At 38.8% G+C, this 16,965-nt stretch overlaps 1 protein-coding gene across 19 annotated transcripts in view; it reads left to right on the top strand.

Moving 5' to 3' along the window:
- Positions 1-16,965, top strand: part of NEK11 (NIMA related kinase 11) — a 334,192-nt gene that overhangs the window by 190,965 nt on the left and 126,262 nt on the right. For all 19 annotated transcript variants that reach the window (XM_058433714.1, XM_058433709.1, XM_058433710.1 and 16 more), the window contains one exon: positions 9,681-9,841. In XM_058433714.1, coding sequence (XP_058289697.1) covers positions 9,681-9,841 — 161 coding nt within the window. The remainder of the gene's footprint in view (positions 1-9,680; positions 9,842-16,965) is intronic.

The raw sequence follows: 16,965 nt of genomic DNA, 5'->3' as shown, positions 1-16,965 counted from the left end.
CTTTTGAGAAGTGTCTGTTCATATCCTTTGCCCACTTTTTGATAGGGTTGCTGGAGAGGATGTGGAGAAATAGGAAAGCTTTTACACTGTTGGTGGGAGTATAAATTAGTTCAGCCATTGTGGAAGACAGTGTGGTGATTCATCAAGGATCTAGAACCAGAAATACCATTTGACCCAGAAATCCCATTACTGGGTATATACCCAAAGAATTATAAATCATTCTACTGTAAAGACACATGCACATGTATGTTTATTGCAGCACTATTCACAATAGCAAAGACTTGGAAGCAGCCCAAATGCCCCAAAACGATAGACTGGATAAAGAAAATGTGGCACATATACACCATGGCATACTATGCAGCCATAAAAAAGGATGGGTTCACATCCTTTGCAGGGACATGGATGAAGCAAGAAACCATCATTCTCAGCAAACTAACACAAGAACAGAAAACCAAACACCGCATGTTCTCACTCATAAGTGGGAGTTGAACAATGAGAACACATGGACACAGGGAGGGGAACATCACACACCAGGGCCTGTCAGGGGTTGGGGGACTAAGGGAGGGATAGCATTAGGAGAAATACCTAATGTGGATGATGGGTTGATGGGTGCAGCAAACCATCACGGCATGTGTGTACCCATGTAACAAACCTGCATGTTCTGCACATGTATCCCCAAACTTAAAGTATACAAAAAAAAAAAAAAAGAAGAAGAAGAGATTAGGACACAGGGACAGCAGGGTATGCATGCACAGAGGATGACCTTGCGAAGAAGCAGCAAGAGGGAAGCCAAGGAGAAAGGCCTCAGAGGAATCCAACCCTGCTGGCCCCTTATTCTCCAACCTCCAGAACTCTGGGAAATAAATTTCTATTGTTTAAATCACCCAGTCTGTGGTATCTTCTCATGACAGCTCTAGCTGACTTAATACAGCAGCCAACATGCACAGCAGCTAACAGACGAGGGTGTGCCAATTATACTTTGGAGTGTGTCTGGGAAGGGAATTTGGGTGGGACATTTATAGTAGCCACTACACCCACTTACAAATGAGAACACCGTGACCCAGAGAAGTGAAGTAGCCCACCTGAGGTCACACAGCCAATAAGCAACGGAGGCAGAATTTGATTGCCATCTGACCCTACAGCTGGTCCTCCTAGTCACTACTTTGTATCATCACTTCTGGTGGAAGGCAGTTTTTCTCAGAAGCAGCAGATGTCACCAGTTAACTTTGACTTCAATTTCTTTTTGTTTTTTTGTTTGTTTTGTTTTCATCTAAATTGTGCTTACCTTATACAAAATGGAGCTTCTGGGGGAAATTGAGGCAGCTCAGCACAATGCCTATGTCTGTGTGTCTTAAAGTATTGACTTTTACCATATGTAAAAGGTAAAAAAAAAACCTTATGGTTTTGGGGACGTTGTAGCATATTAATCATAGGTTTCCTATACATATGAGAAAATAATATTTGTATTTTTAATGTTTTTATTAAAAAATGAATTTGAGCAGTTTTTCACACCCACAAATGTCATTTTTGGGAAATTAAGAAATGCTTTGATGGCTGCCATGTCAATATAAATAACTATCATTCTAAGCACTGCCACTCCCAACTTGTAATGAATGAATATGGTCTTCATAGAGGCCACATTGAGATATAAGAATAAATCAGTTTGTCCCTATGAGAGCCTTATAATAGCCTTTGTTCAGTATTTTCTGGCTTGGTGTAATAAAGTCATTACCCTCTTCAGAAAACTAGAAAAGAAAGGAAAAATAGAGATGGACATCTTTTGGTAGCTGCCTTCTGCTGAGGGCTCCCACCACCCACCCTCTGTCTTCCCCATGACAGCCAGCTCCACAGACTTTAATGCTGAACTATGATTAGATACGCAGAGAGAGGCAGGGTCTGGGGCAGAATCTAGGCCACCTGGAGAAAGCTCCAGCCTAACAGCATTTGCTATCACACTCTGGGTCCTCTTGACTGAGTTCTGGGACTTGACTGAGTGGGCCTGCAGGTTGTAGCCGGAAGTTTTAGTATGATGAAGACATTTTTTGCAGTTCAAAGGTATGACTACATCTGAGATATAAGTTCAAAGTATGTGAAAAAGAGGAAAGGGGTGGGGGTCTTAGGAAAAACATCTGTATCTCCTTCCTCTCCTCAGCTTCCCCTCTCCATGCTACTCTCCCAAAAGATTAGTTAATTCTTTGTACATGATACTATGTGGCAATTTGAAACTCCTTATCTCTTAGAGATTTATGTACTCATTTATTCAGCAAGAAGTTTTGGGTGTCTGCTTTGAATCATGTGTTGGGGATACCATGGTGAGCAGGATGGGTGCGGCCTCTGCCCTCCTGGAGCTTACCATCTACCTGGAATATTAGAAGGGATTTTTATTTCAGCAGACATAAAGTGCCAGTCATTGTGCTGAATTAGTGGTTTTCAAACTTAAGGGTGCATCAGGATCACCTGAAGAGCTTGTCAAAACACACATTGCTGGACCTTCATCCCAGTTTCTGATTCAGTAGGTTGGAGATATAGGCAAATTTGGAAATTTTTATTTCTAATAAGAGCCCCGGTGATGTTGTTCTTGCTATTCTGGGGACCACCCTTTAAGAACCATTCTGGCAAGCCTGTCACGTGGATTTGCTTAAGGCATTCTAATGGTTAAAACCATTTGGGATGGTGGTGGGCCCACAGGCTGAGATCTTCTAAATGTCTAAAAAGAACTAAGTTCCTTTAGAGGAAACTTGGTTTTCTCTTCAGGCAAAGTTCCTGTTTTATGAAAACACTCTTTTTTAAAAAATTGTTAATGTATATCTGGATCTTTTTAGAATTTTAAAGAGCTAATGCAGTAGATGAAGTGACAGGGAGTTTCTCATTTAACAGTTGCATCTATATGTCATTTTCTCCTCGAAGGTTCTATAAGATAGAGCAATAGTTCTCAAAGTGTGTTTCCAGACGAGTGGCATAGTTAGAAATGCAGAATCTCAGGCCCCATTCCAGACCTACTGAATCAGAAACACTGGGTGTGGGAGCAGGAATCTGTTTTAACAAGCCTTCCAGCTGATTCTGAGGCACACTCAAGTTTGGCACATCTGAGATAGATGGTAGTGAGAACTAGGCTCAGGCTGAATCGGATTCTCCCAGCTCCCTTAAGACAACTTACCAGGATGACTAAGCTTCAGTTTTTCTATCTCGTAAGTCAAAAGTCTATCCCTTGTTGTCTAATATCTTTCAGAGCTACAAGAAAGATAATCGTGACCTTTATGAAATGGTTTTGCTAGCAAAGATGAAAATTCCTAACTAACCATAAATAGACTTATTCAGTGAAAGAAAGGGGATTCAGATGCAGCAGTGTGATCTTCGGTTGGTCATTAGCTTGTGTGAACCTTACTTTTCCTATCTGAAAAGTGGGCAGAAAAATATCATTCTAGTCTACATTGAAGAGTTGTTGCAAAGATCAAATGGTATCTTTGTGCTATCAAATGGTATCAAATTTTTGTGGTATCAAATGTATATCAACGTGCTTTTTAAACTGTAAAATGCACACAAATATAAAGATTATAACTTTGGGCTGCTCACCCTTAGCTTTGTTCTTTTCTATCAACAAAATGGGAGTAGTTCAATTACTTATACCTCCATGGAGATTGTAAGTAATTTAGACAACTAATAGCACAGCAACTTGAGCTCTTCTAAGGTAAAGTTTTTCTTATGTTTACGTTTTGTCTTTAACATACAAATGTTGAAATATGTAGAAATAGTATAAAATCTTTTAGATTTTATTATAGTGTATACTCTTATTTGAACTAGTCCGGTTCTAGAGCAGTGATTCTGAGAGTGCAGCCTCCAAATTAGCAGCATCAGCATCACCTGGGAACTTGTGAGTAATGCAGATTCTCAGGTACCACACCAGACCTACTGAATCAACAAGTCTTGGGGTGGGACCCAAAGATCCGTTTTAACAAGCCCACAGGTGATCCTGATGCTCACACAAGTCTTAGAGAAAGGCATTTATTTGGGTCTTAATTGAAGGATCTGATAAAGGCCATCATTTTCCTGGAACAGGGTGATGTCTTCATTTTTCCAGCATGGATTTGAAACATCTGTGTCCAAACTCGTGCAGCCATTATTGAATTCCTTCATAAACATGTTCTGTTACTGCTTGCCCAGCATACAGAAGATCTGGAATGCCACTCCAGTGTACCCATTATGAGGCTGACTTCAGAGAGCAAGGAAATTAAAGCTATTTATCAGACTCTTTTCCCCTTAGTGACAGGAGAAAGGAACCTTAGGCTAACAAGCTTCAAATGGGGTCTATGTATGAAAAACATGAGGCTTGACAAACACAGTTAGAATGGACTTCCCATTTCTTTTGACTTTTCCCTTTGAAAATGAAAATGAGTCCTTTTGTGGGCAGCACCAAATCAGTGGCGCTTACTTAAGAAATACTGGAGACAGATTCATTCCAGTTTGTTTCACAACTTAGGTGGCAGAATGGCACTTTTCCCTGGCCACTTCTTTCCTTCTTCCCATTCTAGGAGGAAATCCTAGGTAGGAGAGGGAAAGGGACTAAGGCTGTCTGTACACAATGAGCTACGTTTTGGGAAGAGGAACTTGGTATTTTAACAAAAGAAAGATTTGTCTGTGTTGTGGAGATATGACTTGGTCCGCTGCCTATGTTTGTAAATAAAGTTTTATTGGGACATAGCCACACTCATTCATTTATGTATTGTCTGTTTTCACACTACAAAGGCAGAGTTTGGTAGTTGTGACAGAGACCATGTAATCTGCAAAACCTAAATTTTTTTTACTATCTAGCCCTTTACAGAACATATTTGTCAACCCCCCTTGCAGAGGTTTCTTCTGAGCTGCTTGAAGGAAACCTTGATGGAATCAGTGGACAGGAAGGACAGTGGGAGGTGAACAGTGTGGTGAAATGCCTGTGGGTTCCTGTGGAGTCCACAGAAAGGAAACCAGAGAGAGGCAAGGTTCCATATTGCCCATTTCAGTTGGGTTCAGTATGGATTTTGAGAAGTTATTCTATTTAAAATAAATAAATATTTTAAACTTGGGTATATATTTGCAATTTTCTAATACAGTCATACACTGCATAACAATCTTTTGGTCAATGACAGACTGCATGTACAATGGTGGTCCCATTAATGAAGCTGAAAAATTCCCAACCCCTAGTGCTATCATAGCCATCATAACATTGCAGAGCAACATAGCCACTCACATACTTGTGGTGATGCTGGGTAAATAAACCTACTACACTGCCAGTCATATAAAAGTGTAATGCATATATTTATGTACAGTATAATGATAACAAATGACTGTTACTACTTTATGTATTTACTATACTTTTTTTTTTTTTTTGAGGTGTGGTCTCACTCTGTCACCCAGTCTGGAGTGCAGTGGCACGATCTCGGCTCACTGCATCCTCTACCTTCCAGGCTGAAGTGATCTTCCCACTTCAGCCTCCCAGTTAGCTGGGACCACAGGTGTGCACCACCACACCCAGCTAATTTTTTGTATTTTTGGTAAAGATTTGGTTTCTCTATATTGCCCAGGCTGTTCTCGAACTCCTGACCTCTGGTGATCTGCCTGCCTCGGTCTGCCAAAGTGCTGGGATTATAGGAGTGAGCCACCATGCCTGGCTTGCCATACTTTTTAATCATTATTTTAAAGTGTACTCCTTCTACTTACTAAAAAAAAATGAACTATAAAACAGCCTTGGGCAGGTACTTCGGGAGGTATTTCAGAAGAAGGCACTGTTATCACAGTAGATGGAGGCTCCGTGTGTGTCACTGCCCCAGAGACCTTCCAGTGGGACAAGATGTGGAGGTGGAAGACAGTGGTATCAGTGATCCTGACACTGTGTAGCAGTAGACTAATGTGTGTGTTTGTGTCTTATTTTTAACAAAATAGTTGAAAAAGAAGAAGAAAGAAAAAATGCTTATTGACTATCTCCTAGTTAGGAGAGATATTAAAAAAAGAAAATATTTTCGTACAGCTGTACAATGTGTTTGTGTTTTAAGCTAAGTGTTACTACAATAGAGTCAAGAAGTTTAAAAAACGTACAGTAAGCTGCTTATTTTATTACTGAAGAAAGGAAAACATTTTTTATAAATGTAGTGTAGCCTAAGTGTCCAGTGTTTATAAGTCTGTAGTAGTGTACAGTAATGTTCTAGGCCTTCACATTCACTCACCACTCACTCACTGACTCACCCAGAGCAACTTCCAGGTCTGCATGCTCCATTCATGGTAACAGCCCTGTACAGATGTGCCATTTAAAAAATCTTTTATACTATATTTTTACTCTACATTTTTAATGTTAAGATACACAAATACTTACCACTGTATTACAATTGTCTACAGTATTCAGTGTAGTAACATGCTGTACAGGGTTGTGGCCTAGGAGCAATAGGCTATACCATATAAACATAGATGTGTAGTAGATTATACCATCTAGGTTTGTAATAAGTGCACTCTATGATGTTCACACAATGGTGAAATCACCTGAATGACATATTCCTCAGAACATATCCTCATTGTTAAGTGATGCATGACTGTTATTTCTTCCTGGTGTTGGGTATTACCGGAAAAACTACTGAGTGTTTGCCTTATTATTTCCAATAGTAACTAACATTTGTTTGATACATACTTTGCATCCATTATACTATGTAATGTTCACAACAATTCCATGAGATGAATATTATCATCTTTATTTTATAGATGAGAAAACTGAAGTGCAGGAAGCTTAAATAACACAATGTTACAGAGCTATTGCTAAAGGCTTGATTTAAATGCAGATTTTGTTTTTATGCCAAAGCCAGCATTCTAAAGGATTGTTTCTGAATGTTGGCCTCTCTAGCTAGGTTGGGGTGTTTTTCAAACTGCAGGTTGAGAGGTCAGTTTAGTGAGTTGCAACCAGCATAAAAAAAAAATTGAACAGAATGAAAAACACCAGAGTGTGTCATATGTAGTTTGGGTAAGTAGGTCTTGATGTATGAAACTTTTGTTTCGACTATAAAGATATTTATATACATATATAAGCATATTTCTGTGCACTGGGCAACAATGTAAATGATATTTCTTACCATGTCATAGTTTGAAAGCCAAGGGAGTGGACAAGAAGGAATGAAGATAAAGAAAAAATGAGAGAGCGAGAGGGAAAAATATGAATGAGTGAGAGAATGAATAACTGTCAAAGGGACAAAGAGACTCAAGGAGAGGGAGAGGAAATAAAAGAGAGTGGGGAAAGAGGGAGAATGGACAACTCAGAGAAAGAGACACAGAGATTCAGGGAGAGTTGAGGGTGGGCAAGAGAAGGAAGATATCATATGGTTCTGTCTTTCATTCCACTCAGCAAGCACATGCCCCTACTTGATGGCAGAACTGGAGATCTCTCAGGGGATTTTAGTTTTCATACACTTCTCATGCTGTGATTCTCTTGTCATTCTCAGTGTAAGTAAAATGAAGATTTTTATTAAACATGGCTTCTAGTCATTATAGCAAAAAGATACCTGCATGTTTATGTTTATCACAACACAATTCACAATTGCAAGGATATGGAACCAACATAACTGCCCATCACTGATGAGTGGATAAAGAAAACGTGGCATATATACACCATGCAATACTACTCAGCCATTAACAAAAGAATGAAATACTGTCTTTTGCAGCAACTTGGATGGAGCTGAAGGCCATTATTCTAAGTGAAGTAACTCAGGAATGGAAAACCGAATACCATATGTTCTCACTTATAAGTGGGAGCTAAGCTATGGGTACACAGAGGCATGCAGAGTGGTATAATGGACTTTGGAGACTCAGAAGGGAGGAGGGTGGGAGGGAGGTAAGGGATAAAAAACTACATGTTGGGTACAGTGTATACTACTCGGTGAGGGTGCACTAAAATCTCAGACTTCACCACTACAAAATCACCCATGTAACCAAAAACCACTTGTATGCAAAAGGTATTGAAGTTCTATATGAATGTACATATGTGTATAGGTATGTTATATATATACGTGTACATACAGCCACGTGCAGGTGTCTTCTTGATATAATGACTAGAAGCCACGTTTAATAAAAATAATATATATTATTTCAATATAAATAATAAAAATAATAAAAACTATGGCTTCTCCATAACAGTATTCTATCTCATCTGATGCTCAGCTGAAAATCAGTGATCTGAACTGATGTGAAAAAAATAATCCACTGGGTTGAAATTGCTGAGAGAAGGTATGAGATCCCTAGTACACTGCTTTCTAAGGAACTGGCAAAGGCAATTTTGAATATATGTAATTTTTGTCTTTTGAGCTAATTTTTATTCTACTGTACAGCAGCCTTTTATGTTTTAGTGGGAAACCATAGATAACAAACACATTTTAACATCTTCTATTTCCAGGGAATTCTACATCCATTAAGTATTTTACTTTCAAAGGATTCTGGACTCATTTAATGAAAAGCCCATTTGTACAGACATGGAAATTGAGTGAACATTTGTATGAAACTTCCCTGCATACCGATGCTTTCGTGAGAATTCTATTACTAAATCTCAGCAGCCACTCTACTAGATTACACTTATGTTAATTTTATCACAGAAATTGGAGCTCTGTGAGTTTAAGTCTCTTGCACAAATTTTCATCTAAAAGGTGGAAGAGCTAGATTCTAGCCTTGATTTTCTGACCCCAAATTTTATATTTTTCCCACTAGACCAGAAATAGCAACAATAGATTGAAAAATAATGTGTTACAATTTGGAAGAAAAATTTTAATTTTAAGTCTGAGTATGGTGCAAAGTCTAAAATGCCTACTGTTTTGCTGCAGCTGAGTATTATAATTTTCTCCTCCCTTGGCCCAAGGGTAGTTGTTTGGGTAGTTCTTTATTTCTAGGCCCCCATTAGTAAATTAGAGTTTATATTGTTATGCTTTCTTGTGATCCATTCATGGCCTTTCTTCACTGAAGATTGTTATAAACACCAACTTTATTCTAGTTACTAACAGTGTTGCATCAAGTAGCTTGGGTAGATGCTTATTGTCATCAGCTTAAGTGGGTATTCTTTTTTAAAATAAGTGCTGAATGTAAGGTTGAGTAAGTACGACCCACCACAGTGAACTCCATCTCAAAAGCCATCATTACCTGTTAGAAAAGAATTGTGTTTTTCCCAGCTTGCCAAAATGATGGTGCTATATATCCTATTCATCTTGTTTGGTCTTACCAGTAACATTTTTAAAAAAAGAAGTAGCTAGGAAAAATGCTGTGGTAGTTTTGCTCCAACTTCCTATGCTAAAAACTTTATGTGTGTTGTGTAATAGGACCCTTCAGCCAGGATATCTTGTCCTACCTTTGCTCTTAAATTTCCTCATTTTTAATAAGGATTCATGCCTCCAAATGTCAAAATGTTAAAGCATATTATTTATTCTTGTTTAATGATTTTTTTCTTACCTTCAAAAGGTAGTTGCTAATGGAAATGTTCCTCCTTTCCTCTACTGGTTTTATTTTGCTGGGTGTTTATTACATTCAACCAAATACTTTCAGGAAGCTGAGATTCAGCTCTACACTCCATGGAAGCTTTGTCAGTGCAAGCAAAATATACATCCCTGTGAAAATATACGGTATTCTTACCTCACTATAATTTTAATAACTGGTAGTATCTGACTGTCGTTTGTTCATTATTTCAGAGATCCCAGAAGACCCACTTGTGGCTGAAGAGTACTACACTGATGCATTTGATTCCTACTGTGAAGAGAGTGATGAGGAGGAAGAAGAAATAGCATTAGAAAGACCAGAGAAAGAAATCAGGCATGAGGGATCCCAGCCTGCTTACAGAACAAACCAACAGGTATGTGATGCTCCCCGTCAGAAGCCATGGAACTGTTTAAGGTACTGATTGGACTCTCCCAGAGAGGAAAGAAAGTCTTATAAGGTGAAGCTGGGGACACGGGGACCAGGGTTATTATAATAGCTATTTGTGGTAAGTCTGGCTTTTCAAGGTCCAGAGGCAGGCAGGGCCCTATGGAATTTGGAGAATCTGATCTGGACCATGTTGATGGGGGAAGAGTTGGAGTACGCTGCACTTATTCGGGGATTGGGAGATGGCACACACCACATTGCACACTGAGGAGGGCTTTGTATACAGCTATTGAATTAAAAAATGCAAGTATCTCTTTAGCAGAGAGAATGGGATTTTTTATATACTTTTCTGTCTGGTAATCATATTTTGGGGTCATATTCACAAATTGAATGCAAATACAAATTTGTAAAGACTGACTTAGTTTTGGGGATCAGAACCAAAGATCCTGGGCTTAGGGGATAATCTTTCTAGCTACTTTTAGCCTCTGAGGACACATTCTTTCTTAAGTGGTGAGGTCTCTCTGAGTATATGCCCTATGCCTTTGTAGTAGATCTCTTTAACTATAGCAAGATTAAGCCTTATATGGGCCATAGGTCAAGAAACACCCCTGACATGTGCTTTCAGTGTTGGGTGTCTGCAAGAGAGGAATAAAACGCAAGAGGCATTTGAGGATAAAGTGGAAAGCTTTGGACAATGTACATACATACCTTCTTTTCTTCTTACCTTCCAATCCCAAACTTCCATGAGTTACAGAAGCTTGTATTAACTGAGAACCATGCAGCTACTAAAATAAAAGTCTACCAAAGGGCACCTAACTGAGTGAAGACTCAGCTAGAGGAGATGATTTTTGGAGTGAAGATGATTCACTCCAAAAATCCATTCAACCATTTTTAACAAAGATTATGCAATATATCATAATATTCAATCCATTCAGCCACTTAAATCCATTCAACCATTTTAATAAAGATTATGTGTCATAATATTCAATAAATAAAAGCAGTAAGAAGTGCTCTCCAATTTGATATTAGGAGAGAGAGGCAAGGAGAAGGGAACTAGTAGGGTACAGGTATGGGGCCAGGCAAAAAAAGGGATGAGATAAAGAGGAGGAAGAGATAAAGAGAAAGGACTAGAGAGAGATAATTTAGGAGACAAATACATGAAGAGAAAAACAAATACATTTTGAGAAAAATACAGCTAAAGGGGGGATTCAGAATGCCAAAATAAAAACTTTGCTTATACCGTTTCCCCATTTTTTTCCAACGGAATCTGGAAAACAACAGCACCTCCTACCACAAATTGAAAATATAATTTCTACTACCTTCTGAGCCACTGTCATAAACAACTGTAACAGATATTATTGCAACATTACAGAGCCTTCATTCTGGGCCTATGGTTGCAAAACACATGATATGCAAAATACAGTGCTCAATTTTTGGTCAAAGCATTAGCTACTAATATTGTCACTTAGAAATGTTTTTTAAGAAAATAAAACAGATTTAGAACCACATGAATAAAATACTATATGGCAAACAGCTCCTAGGTCAGGAAATACAATTTTTCCAGTCTCAGAATATCCATCTTTGGCAGTTAGAATATAGGGTTGGAAATCAGATTGCTTGCATCTATCTTTATAACTTGCGGATTGCATGACCTTGTTCAAATTACTAACCTTCTCTGTGCCTCAGTTTCCTAATCTTTAAAGTGGGAGAATAATGGTTTCTACCTGATAGAGTGGTTTTGAGGATTAAATGAAGTAATCAATATAAAGTAATTAGAATAATGCTCAGAATTTAATAAAATACTTCATGAGATATTAGCTATTATTATTATGAAGTTACTCAGTCAAGGTATCCAGTACCTCTTTATAATACTGCCAAAACTCCTTAATGTTAAAGTGAGATTTTCTAACTTGCTTTTAAGTAATTTTTATTTTTATTTTTTATTATTATTATACTTTAGGTTTTAGGGTACATGTGCACAATGTGCAGGTTTGTTACATATGTATCCATGTGCCGTGTTGGTTTGCTGCACCCATTAACTCGTCATTTAGCATTAGGTATATCTCCTAATGCTGTCCTTCCCCTCTCCCCCCAACCCACAACAGTCCCCAGAGTGTGATGTTCCCCTTCCTGTGTCCATGAGTTCTCATTGTTCAGTTCCCACCTATGAGTGAGAACATGTGGTGTTTGGTTTTTTGTCCTTGCGATAGTTTACTGAGAATGATGTTTTCCAGTTTCATCCACGTCCCTACAAAGGACATGAACTCATCATTTTTTATGGCTGCATAGTATTCCATGGTGTATATGTGCCACATTTTCTTAATCCAGTCTATCATTGTTGGACATTTGGGTTGGTTCCAAGTCTTTGCTATTGTGAATAGTGCCGCAATAAACATACGTGTGCATGTGTCTTTATAGCAGCATGATTTATAATCCTTTGGGTATATACCCAGTAATGGGATGGCTGGGTCAAATGGTATTTCTGGTTCTAGATCCCTGAGGAATCGCCACACTGACTTCCACAGTGGTTGAACTAGTTTACAGTCCCACCAACAGTGTAAAAGTGTTCCTATTTCTCCACATCCTCTCCAACACCTGTTGTTTCCTGACTTTTGAATGATGGCCATTCTAACTGGTGTGAGATGGTATCTCACTGTGGTTTTGATTTGCATTTCTCTGATGGCCAGTGATGATGAGCATTTTTTCATGTGTTTTTTGGCTGCATAAATGTCTTCTTTTGAGAAGTGTCTGTTCATGTCCTTCGCCCACTTTTTGATGGGGTTGTTTGTTTTTTTCTTGTAAATTTGTTTGAGTTCATTGTAGATTCTGGATATTAGCCCTTTGTCAGATGAGTAGGTTGCAAAAATTTTCTCCCATTCTGTAGGTTGCCTGTTCACTCTGATGGTAGTTTCTTTTGCTGTGCAGAAGCTCTTTAGTTTAATGAGATCCCATTTGTCAATTTTGGCTTTTGTTGCCATTGCTTTTGTTGTTTTAGACATGAAGTCCTTGCCCATGCCTATGTCCTGAATGGTATTGCCTAGGTTTTCTTCTAGGGTTTTTATGGTTTTAGGTCTAACATGTAAGTCTTTAATCCATCTTGAATTAATTTTTGTATAAGGTGTAAGGAAGGGATCCAGTTTCAGCTTTCTACATATGGCTAGCCAGTTTTCCAAGCACTATTTATTAAATAGGGAATCCTTTCCCCATTGCTTGTTTTTGTCAGGTTTGTCAAAGATCAGATAGTTGTAGATATGCGGCATTATTTCTGAGGGCTCTGTTCTGTTCCATTGATCTATGTCTCTGTTGTGGTACCAGTACCATGCTATTTTGGTTATTGTAGCCTTGTAGTATAGTTTGAAGTCAGGTAGCGTGATGCCTCCAGCTTTGTTCTTTTGGCTTAGGATTGACTTGGCGATGCGGGCTCTTTTTTGGTTCCATATGAACTTTAAAGTAGATTTTTCCAATTCTGTGAAGAAAGTCATTGGTAGCTTGATGGGGATGGCATTGAATCTATAAATTAGCTTGGGCAGTATGGCCATTTTCACGATATTGATTCTTCCAACCCATGAGCATGGAATGTTCTTCCATTTGTTTGTATCCTCTTTTATTTCATTGAGCAGTGGCTTGTAGTTCTCCTTGAAGAGGTCCTTCACATCCCTTGTAAGTTGGATTCCTAGGTATTTTATTCTCTTGGAAGCAATTGTGAATGGGAGTTCACTCATGATTTGGCTCTCTGTTTGTCTGTGATTGGTGTACAAGAATGCTTGTGATTTTTGTACATTAATTTTGTATCCTGAGACTTTGCTGAAGTTGCTAATCAGCTTAAGGAGATTTTGGGCTGACACAATGGGGTTTTCTAGATATACAATCATGTCATCTGCAAACAGGGACAATTTGACTTCCTCTTTTCCTAATTGAATACCCTTTATTTCCTTCTCCTGCCTGATTGCTCTGGCCAGAACTTCCAGCACTATGTTGAATAGGAGTGGTGAGAGAGGGCATCTCTGTCTTGTGCCAGTTTTCAAAGGGAATGCTTCCAGTTTTTGCCCATTCAGTATGATGTTGGCTGTGGGTTTGTCATAGGCAGCTCTTATTATTTTGAGATATGTCCCATCAATACCTAATTTATTGAGAGTTTTTAGCATGAAGGGTTGTTGAATTTTGTCAAAGGCCTTTTCTGCATCTATTGAGATAATCATGTGGTTTTTGTCTTTGGTTCTGTTTATATGCTGGATTACATTTATTGATTTGCGTATGTTGAACCAGCCTTGCATCCCAGGGATGAAGCCCACTTGATCATGGTGTATAAGCTTTTTGATGTGCTGCTGGATTCGGTTTGCCAGTATTTTATTGAGGATTTTTGCATCAATGTTCATCAAGGATATTGGTCTGAAATTCTCTTTTTTGGTTATGTCTCTGCCAGGCTTTGGTATCAGGACGATGCTGGCCTCATAAAATGTGTTAGGGAGGATTCCCTCTTTTTCTATTGATTGGAATAGTTTCAGAAGGAATGGTATCAGTTCCTCCTTGTACCTCTGGTAGAATTCAGCTGTGAATCCATCAGGTCCTGGACTCTTTTTGGTTGGTAAGCTATTGATTATTGCCACAATTTCAGAGCCTGTTATTGGTTTATTCAGAGATTCAACTTCTTCCTGGTTTAGTCTTGGGAGGGTGTATTTGTCGTGGAATTTATCCATTTCTTCTAGATTTTCTAGTTTATTTGCGTAGAGGTGTTTGTAGTATTCTCTGATGGCAGACTGTATTTCTGTGGGATCGGTGGTGATAACCCCTTTTTCATTTTTTATTGCATCTATTTGATTCTTCTCTCTTCTTTATTAGTCTTGCTAGCGGTCTATCAATTTTGTTGATCTTTTCAAAAAACCAGCTCCTGGATTCATTAATTTTTTGAAGGGCTTTTCTATTTCCTTCAGTTCTGCTCTGATTTTAGTTATTTCTTGCCTTCTGCTAGCTTTTGAATGTGTTTGCTCTTGCTTTTCTAGTTCTTTTAATTGTGATGTTAGGGTGTCAATTTTGGATCTTTCCTGCTTTCTCTTGTGGGCATTTAGTGCTATAAATTTCCCTCTACACACTGCTTTGAATGTGTCCCAGAGATTCTGGTATGTGTGTAATTCCTTCTTATTAGTCTTAAGGCAGATGATAAATATAAGGGCAGCAGTTTTGTTCTCTGGGTTGTGTGTCTATAACATGTTACATGACAGATTGTGATTGATTTTAAGTAATCTATTGAGACAAGATGCTAAGGCCTCTGATATGGTTTGGCTGTGTCCCCACCTGAATTTCATCTTGAATTGTAACTCCCATAATTCCCATGTGTTATGGGAGGGACATGGTGGGAGATAATTGAATCATGGGGCGGTTTCCTCAATACTGTTCTCATGGTAATGAATAAGTCTCACGAAATCTGATGATTTTATAAGGGGTTTCCTTTTTCACTTTGCTCTCATTCTCTCTTGCCTGCTGCCATGTAAGACATGGCTTTGACCTTCCACCATGACTGTGAGGCCTTTCCAGCCATGTGGAACTGTGAGTCCATTAAACCTCTTTTTCTTTATAAATTATCCAGCCTCAGGTATGTCATTATCAGCAGTGTGAGAACAGACTAAATACAGCCTCTCACATACATGATGGTATTTTGTCTTACAAACCCTGTTGGGTAGTTAGCTTATTCCTATTTTCTAATTGAGGAAACTGAGTTTCTGAGAGAGATGTAGCCTTCCTGTGGTCACATATCTAGGAAAGGATCAGACCCATGCCTCAGGCCCACATTGGTCACATTCTCAAGTCAATGTTTTTGCTACTGTAGAATATATATTGACCTGGAATGGACTTGGCATAAGGGAAACAGAAGTGTTGCTAAGTCCATTCTAGGTCAATATACATTCTATGGTAGCAAAAGCAATACACAATAGAGTAATTTGTATAGGGTAGCAAAAACAATTACACAATAGAGTAATTTGTATTAGAGACAGGTAATTACAACCCCATTTGTTTTCTTCTAGTAATTCAGTATAGTTTCTCCTTCCCCAAAGGTGATGAGTGTGGACTCTTCCCTTTCAGGTTATTTTCATTAGCAACATACAAATTACACTACAGAACCCAGTCATGGTCAACTTTGTGAATTGAGAGAGACCTACTGCCATCTCTCAGATTGGCCTTTTCTCCCCTTTCCCTGGTCTTGCCCTGGACCTCTGAGTGTGCCAGGGTCTGCTTAGGTGGTCATCATACCAATGCCTTCTATGTGTGTAATCAGATCAAAGTTGATTCCCCTTCCTTTAGATGGAGCCAAAGTCACATAGTTATTTTGATGAAAGATGTGCTTTCAAAAAGAAACACAGCCATGGACTTCATTGAGATTGATTGCTGAGTTCTTTGTGCCACCCATGACAATCTTTTCAGTAGCAGTGTCTCTAAAGCAGTTTTATTAAGCACCTAATTGCTGCTGATTGCCAACTGTTTCTCTGCTGTGATAAGCACAGCATCAATAAAACCTTTATCACAAGCCATTATCATATTGTTGATGGCTCCTCTGCCAAGTCTGTGGTCACTGAATTGGAACCAGCATCTTAGATCTCAGGAGAATTGAGTTTATAGCTGCCGTCATAACAGGGTTCTCCACAACATTTGTGCGACCTGTCACTAAAAAGTGTTTTATGCGCTCTAATGGACATGGCTTAGGGCTGCAGGCTGGCGAGTGTTTTCACAGACTCTTCTGTCTTTCCTTCACTGCCTTGACTATCATTTTTCTCTCCAAGACTAATAAATGGCTCAGATGCATCCAGTAATACACATACTAGGTGGACAATAATGACTCGACACAAATCGTCCTTGGAAGGGCTTTGTTTAATGAATGTGGCTGTCACTGAGGCTTGTTTTAAGAAGGCTCTTCAGGACTATGGTGTTTGTTCTTCCTAAGATGAAAGGCAGCAGAGTTCCACTATTCCAGTTAATTCTGAAATTCTCAATGCTTTTTCCCCAAATCATTCAGAGGTTTTGAAATTCTTAGGAAAAACAATTGATTTTCTGCTTGGAACATTGTCCCAGGGGCAGAGAACTGGATATGTGATAGGCAAGGCCTGAGATTCTGCTGAGGAC

Source organism: Hylobates moloch, unplaced genomic scaffold, assembly GCF_009828535.3.
Source record: "Hylobates moloch isolate HMO894 unplaced genomic scaffold, HMol_V3 SCAFFOLD_22, whole genome shotgun sequence".
NCBI classification, from domain to species: Eukaryota; Metazoa; Chordata; class Mammalia; order Primates; family Hylobatidae; genus Hylobates; species Hylobates moloch.
Note: the sequence above shows the minus strand (reverse complement) of the source record. Positions and strands in the feature narration are given on the sequence as shown.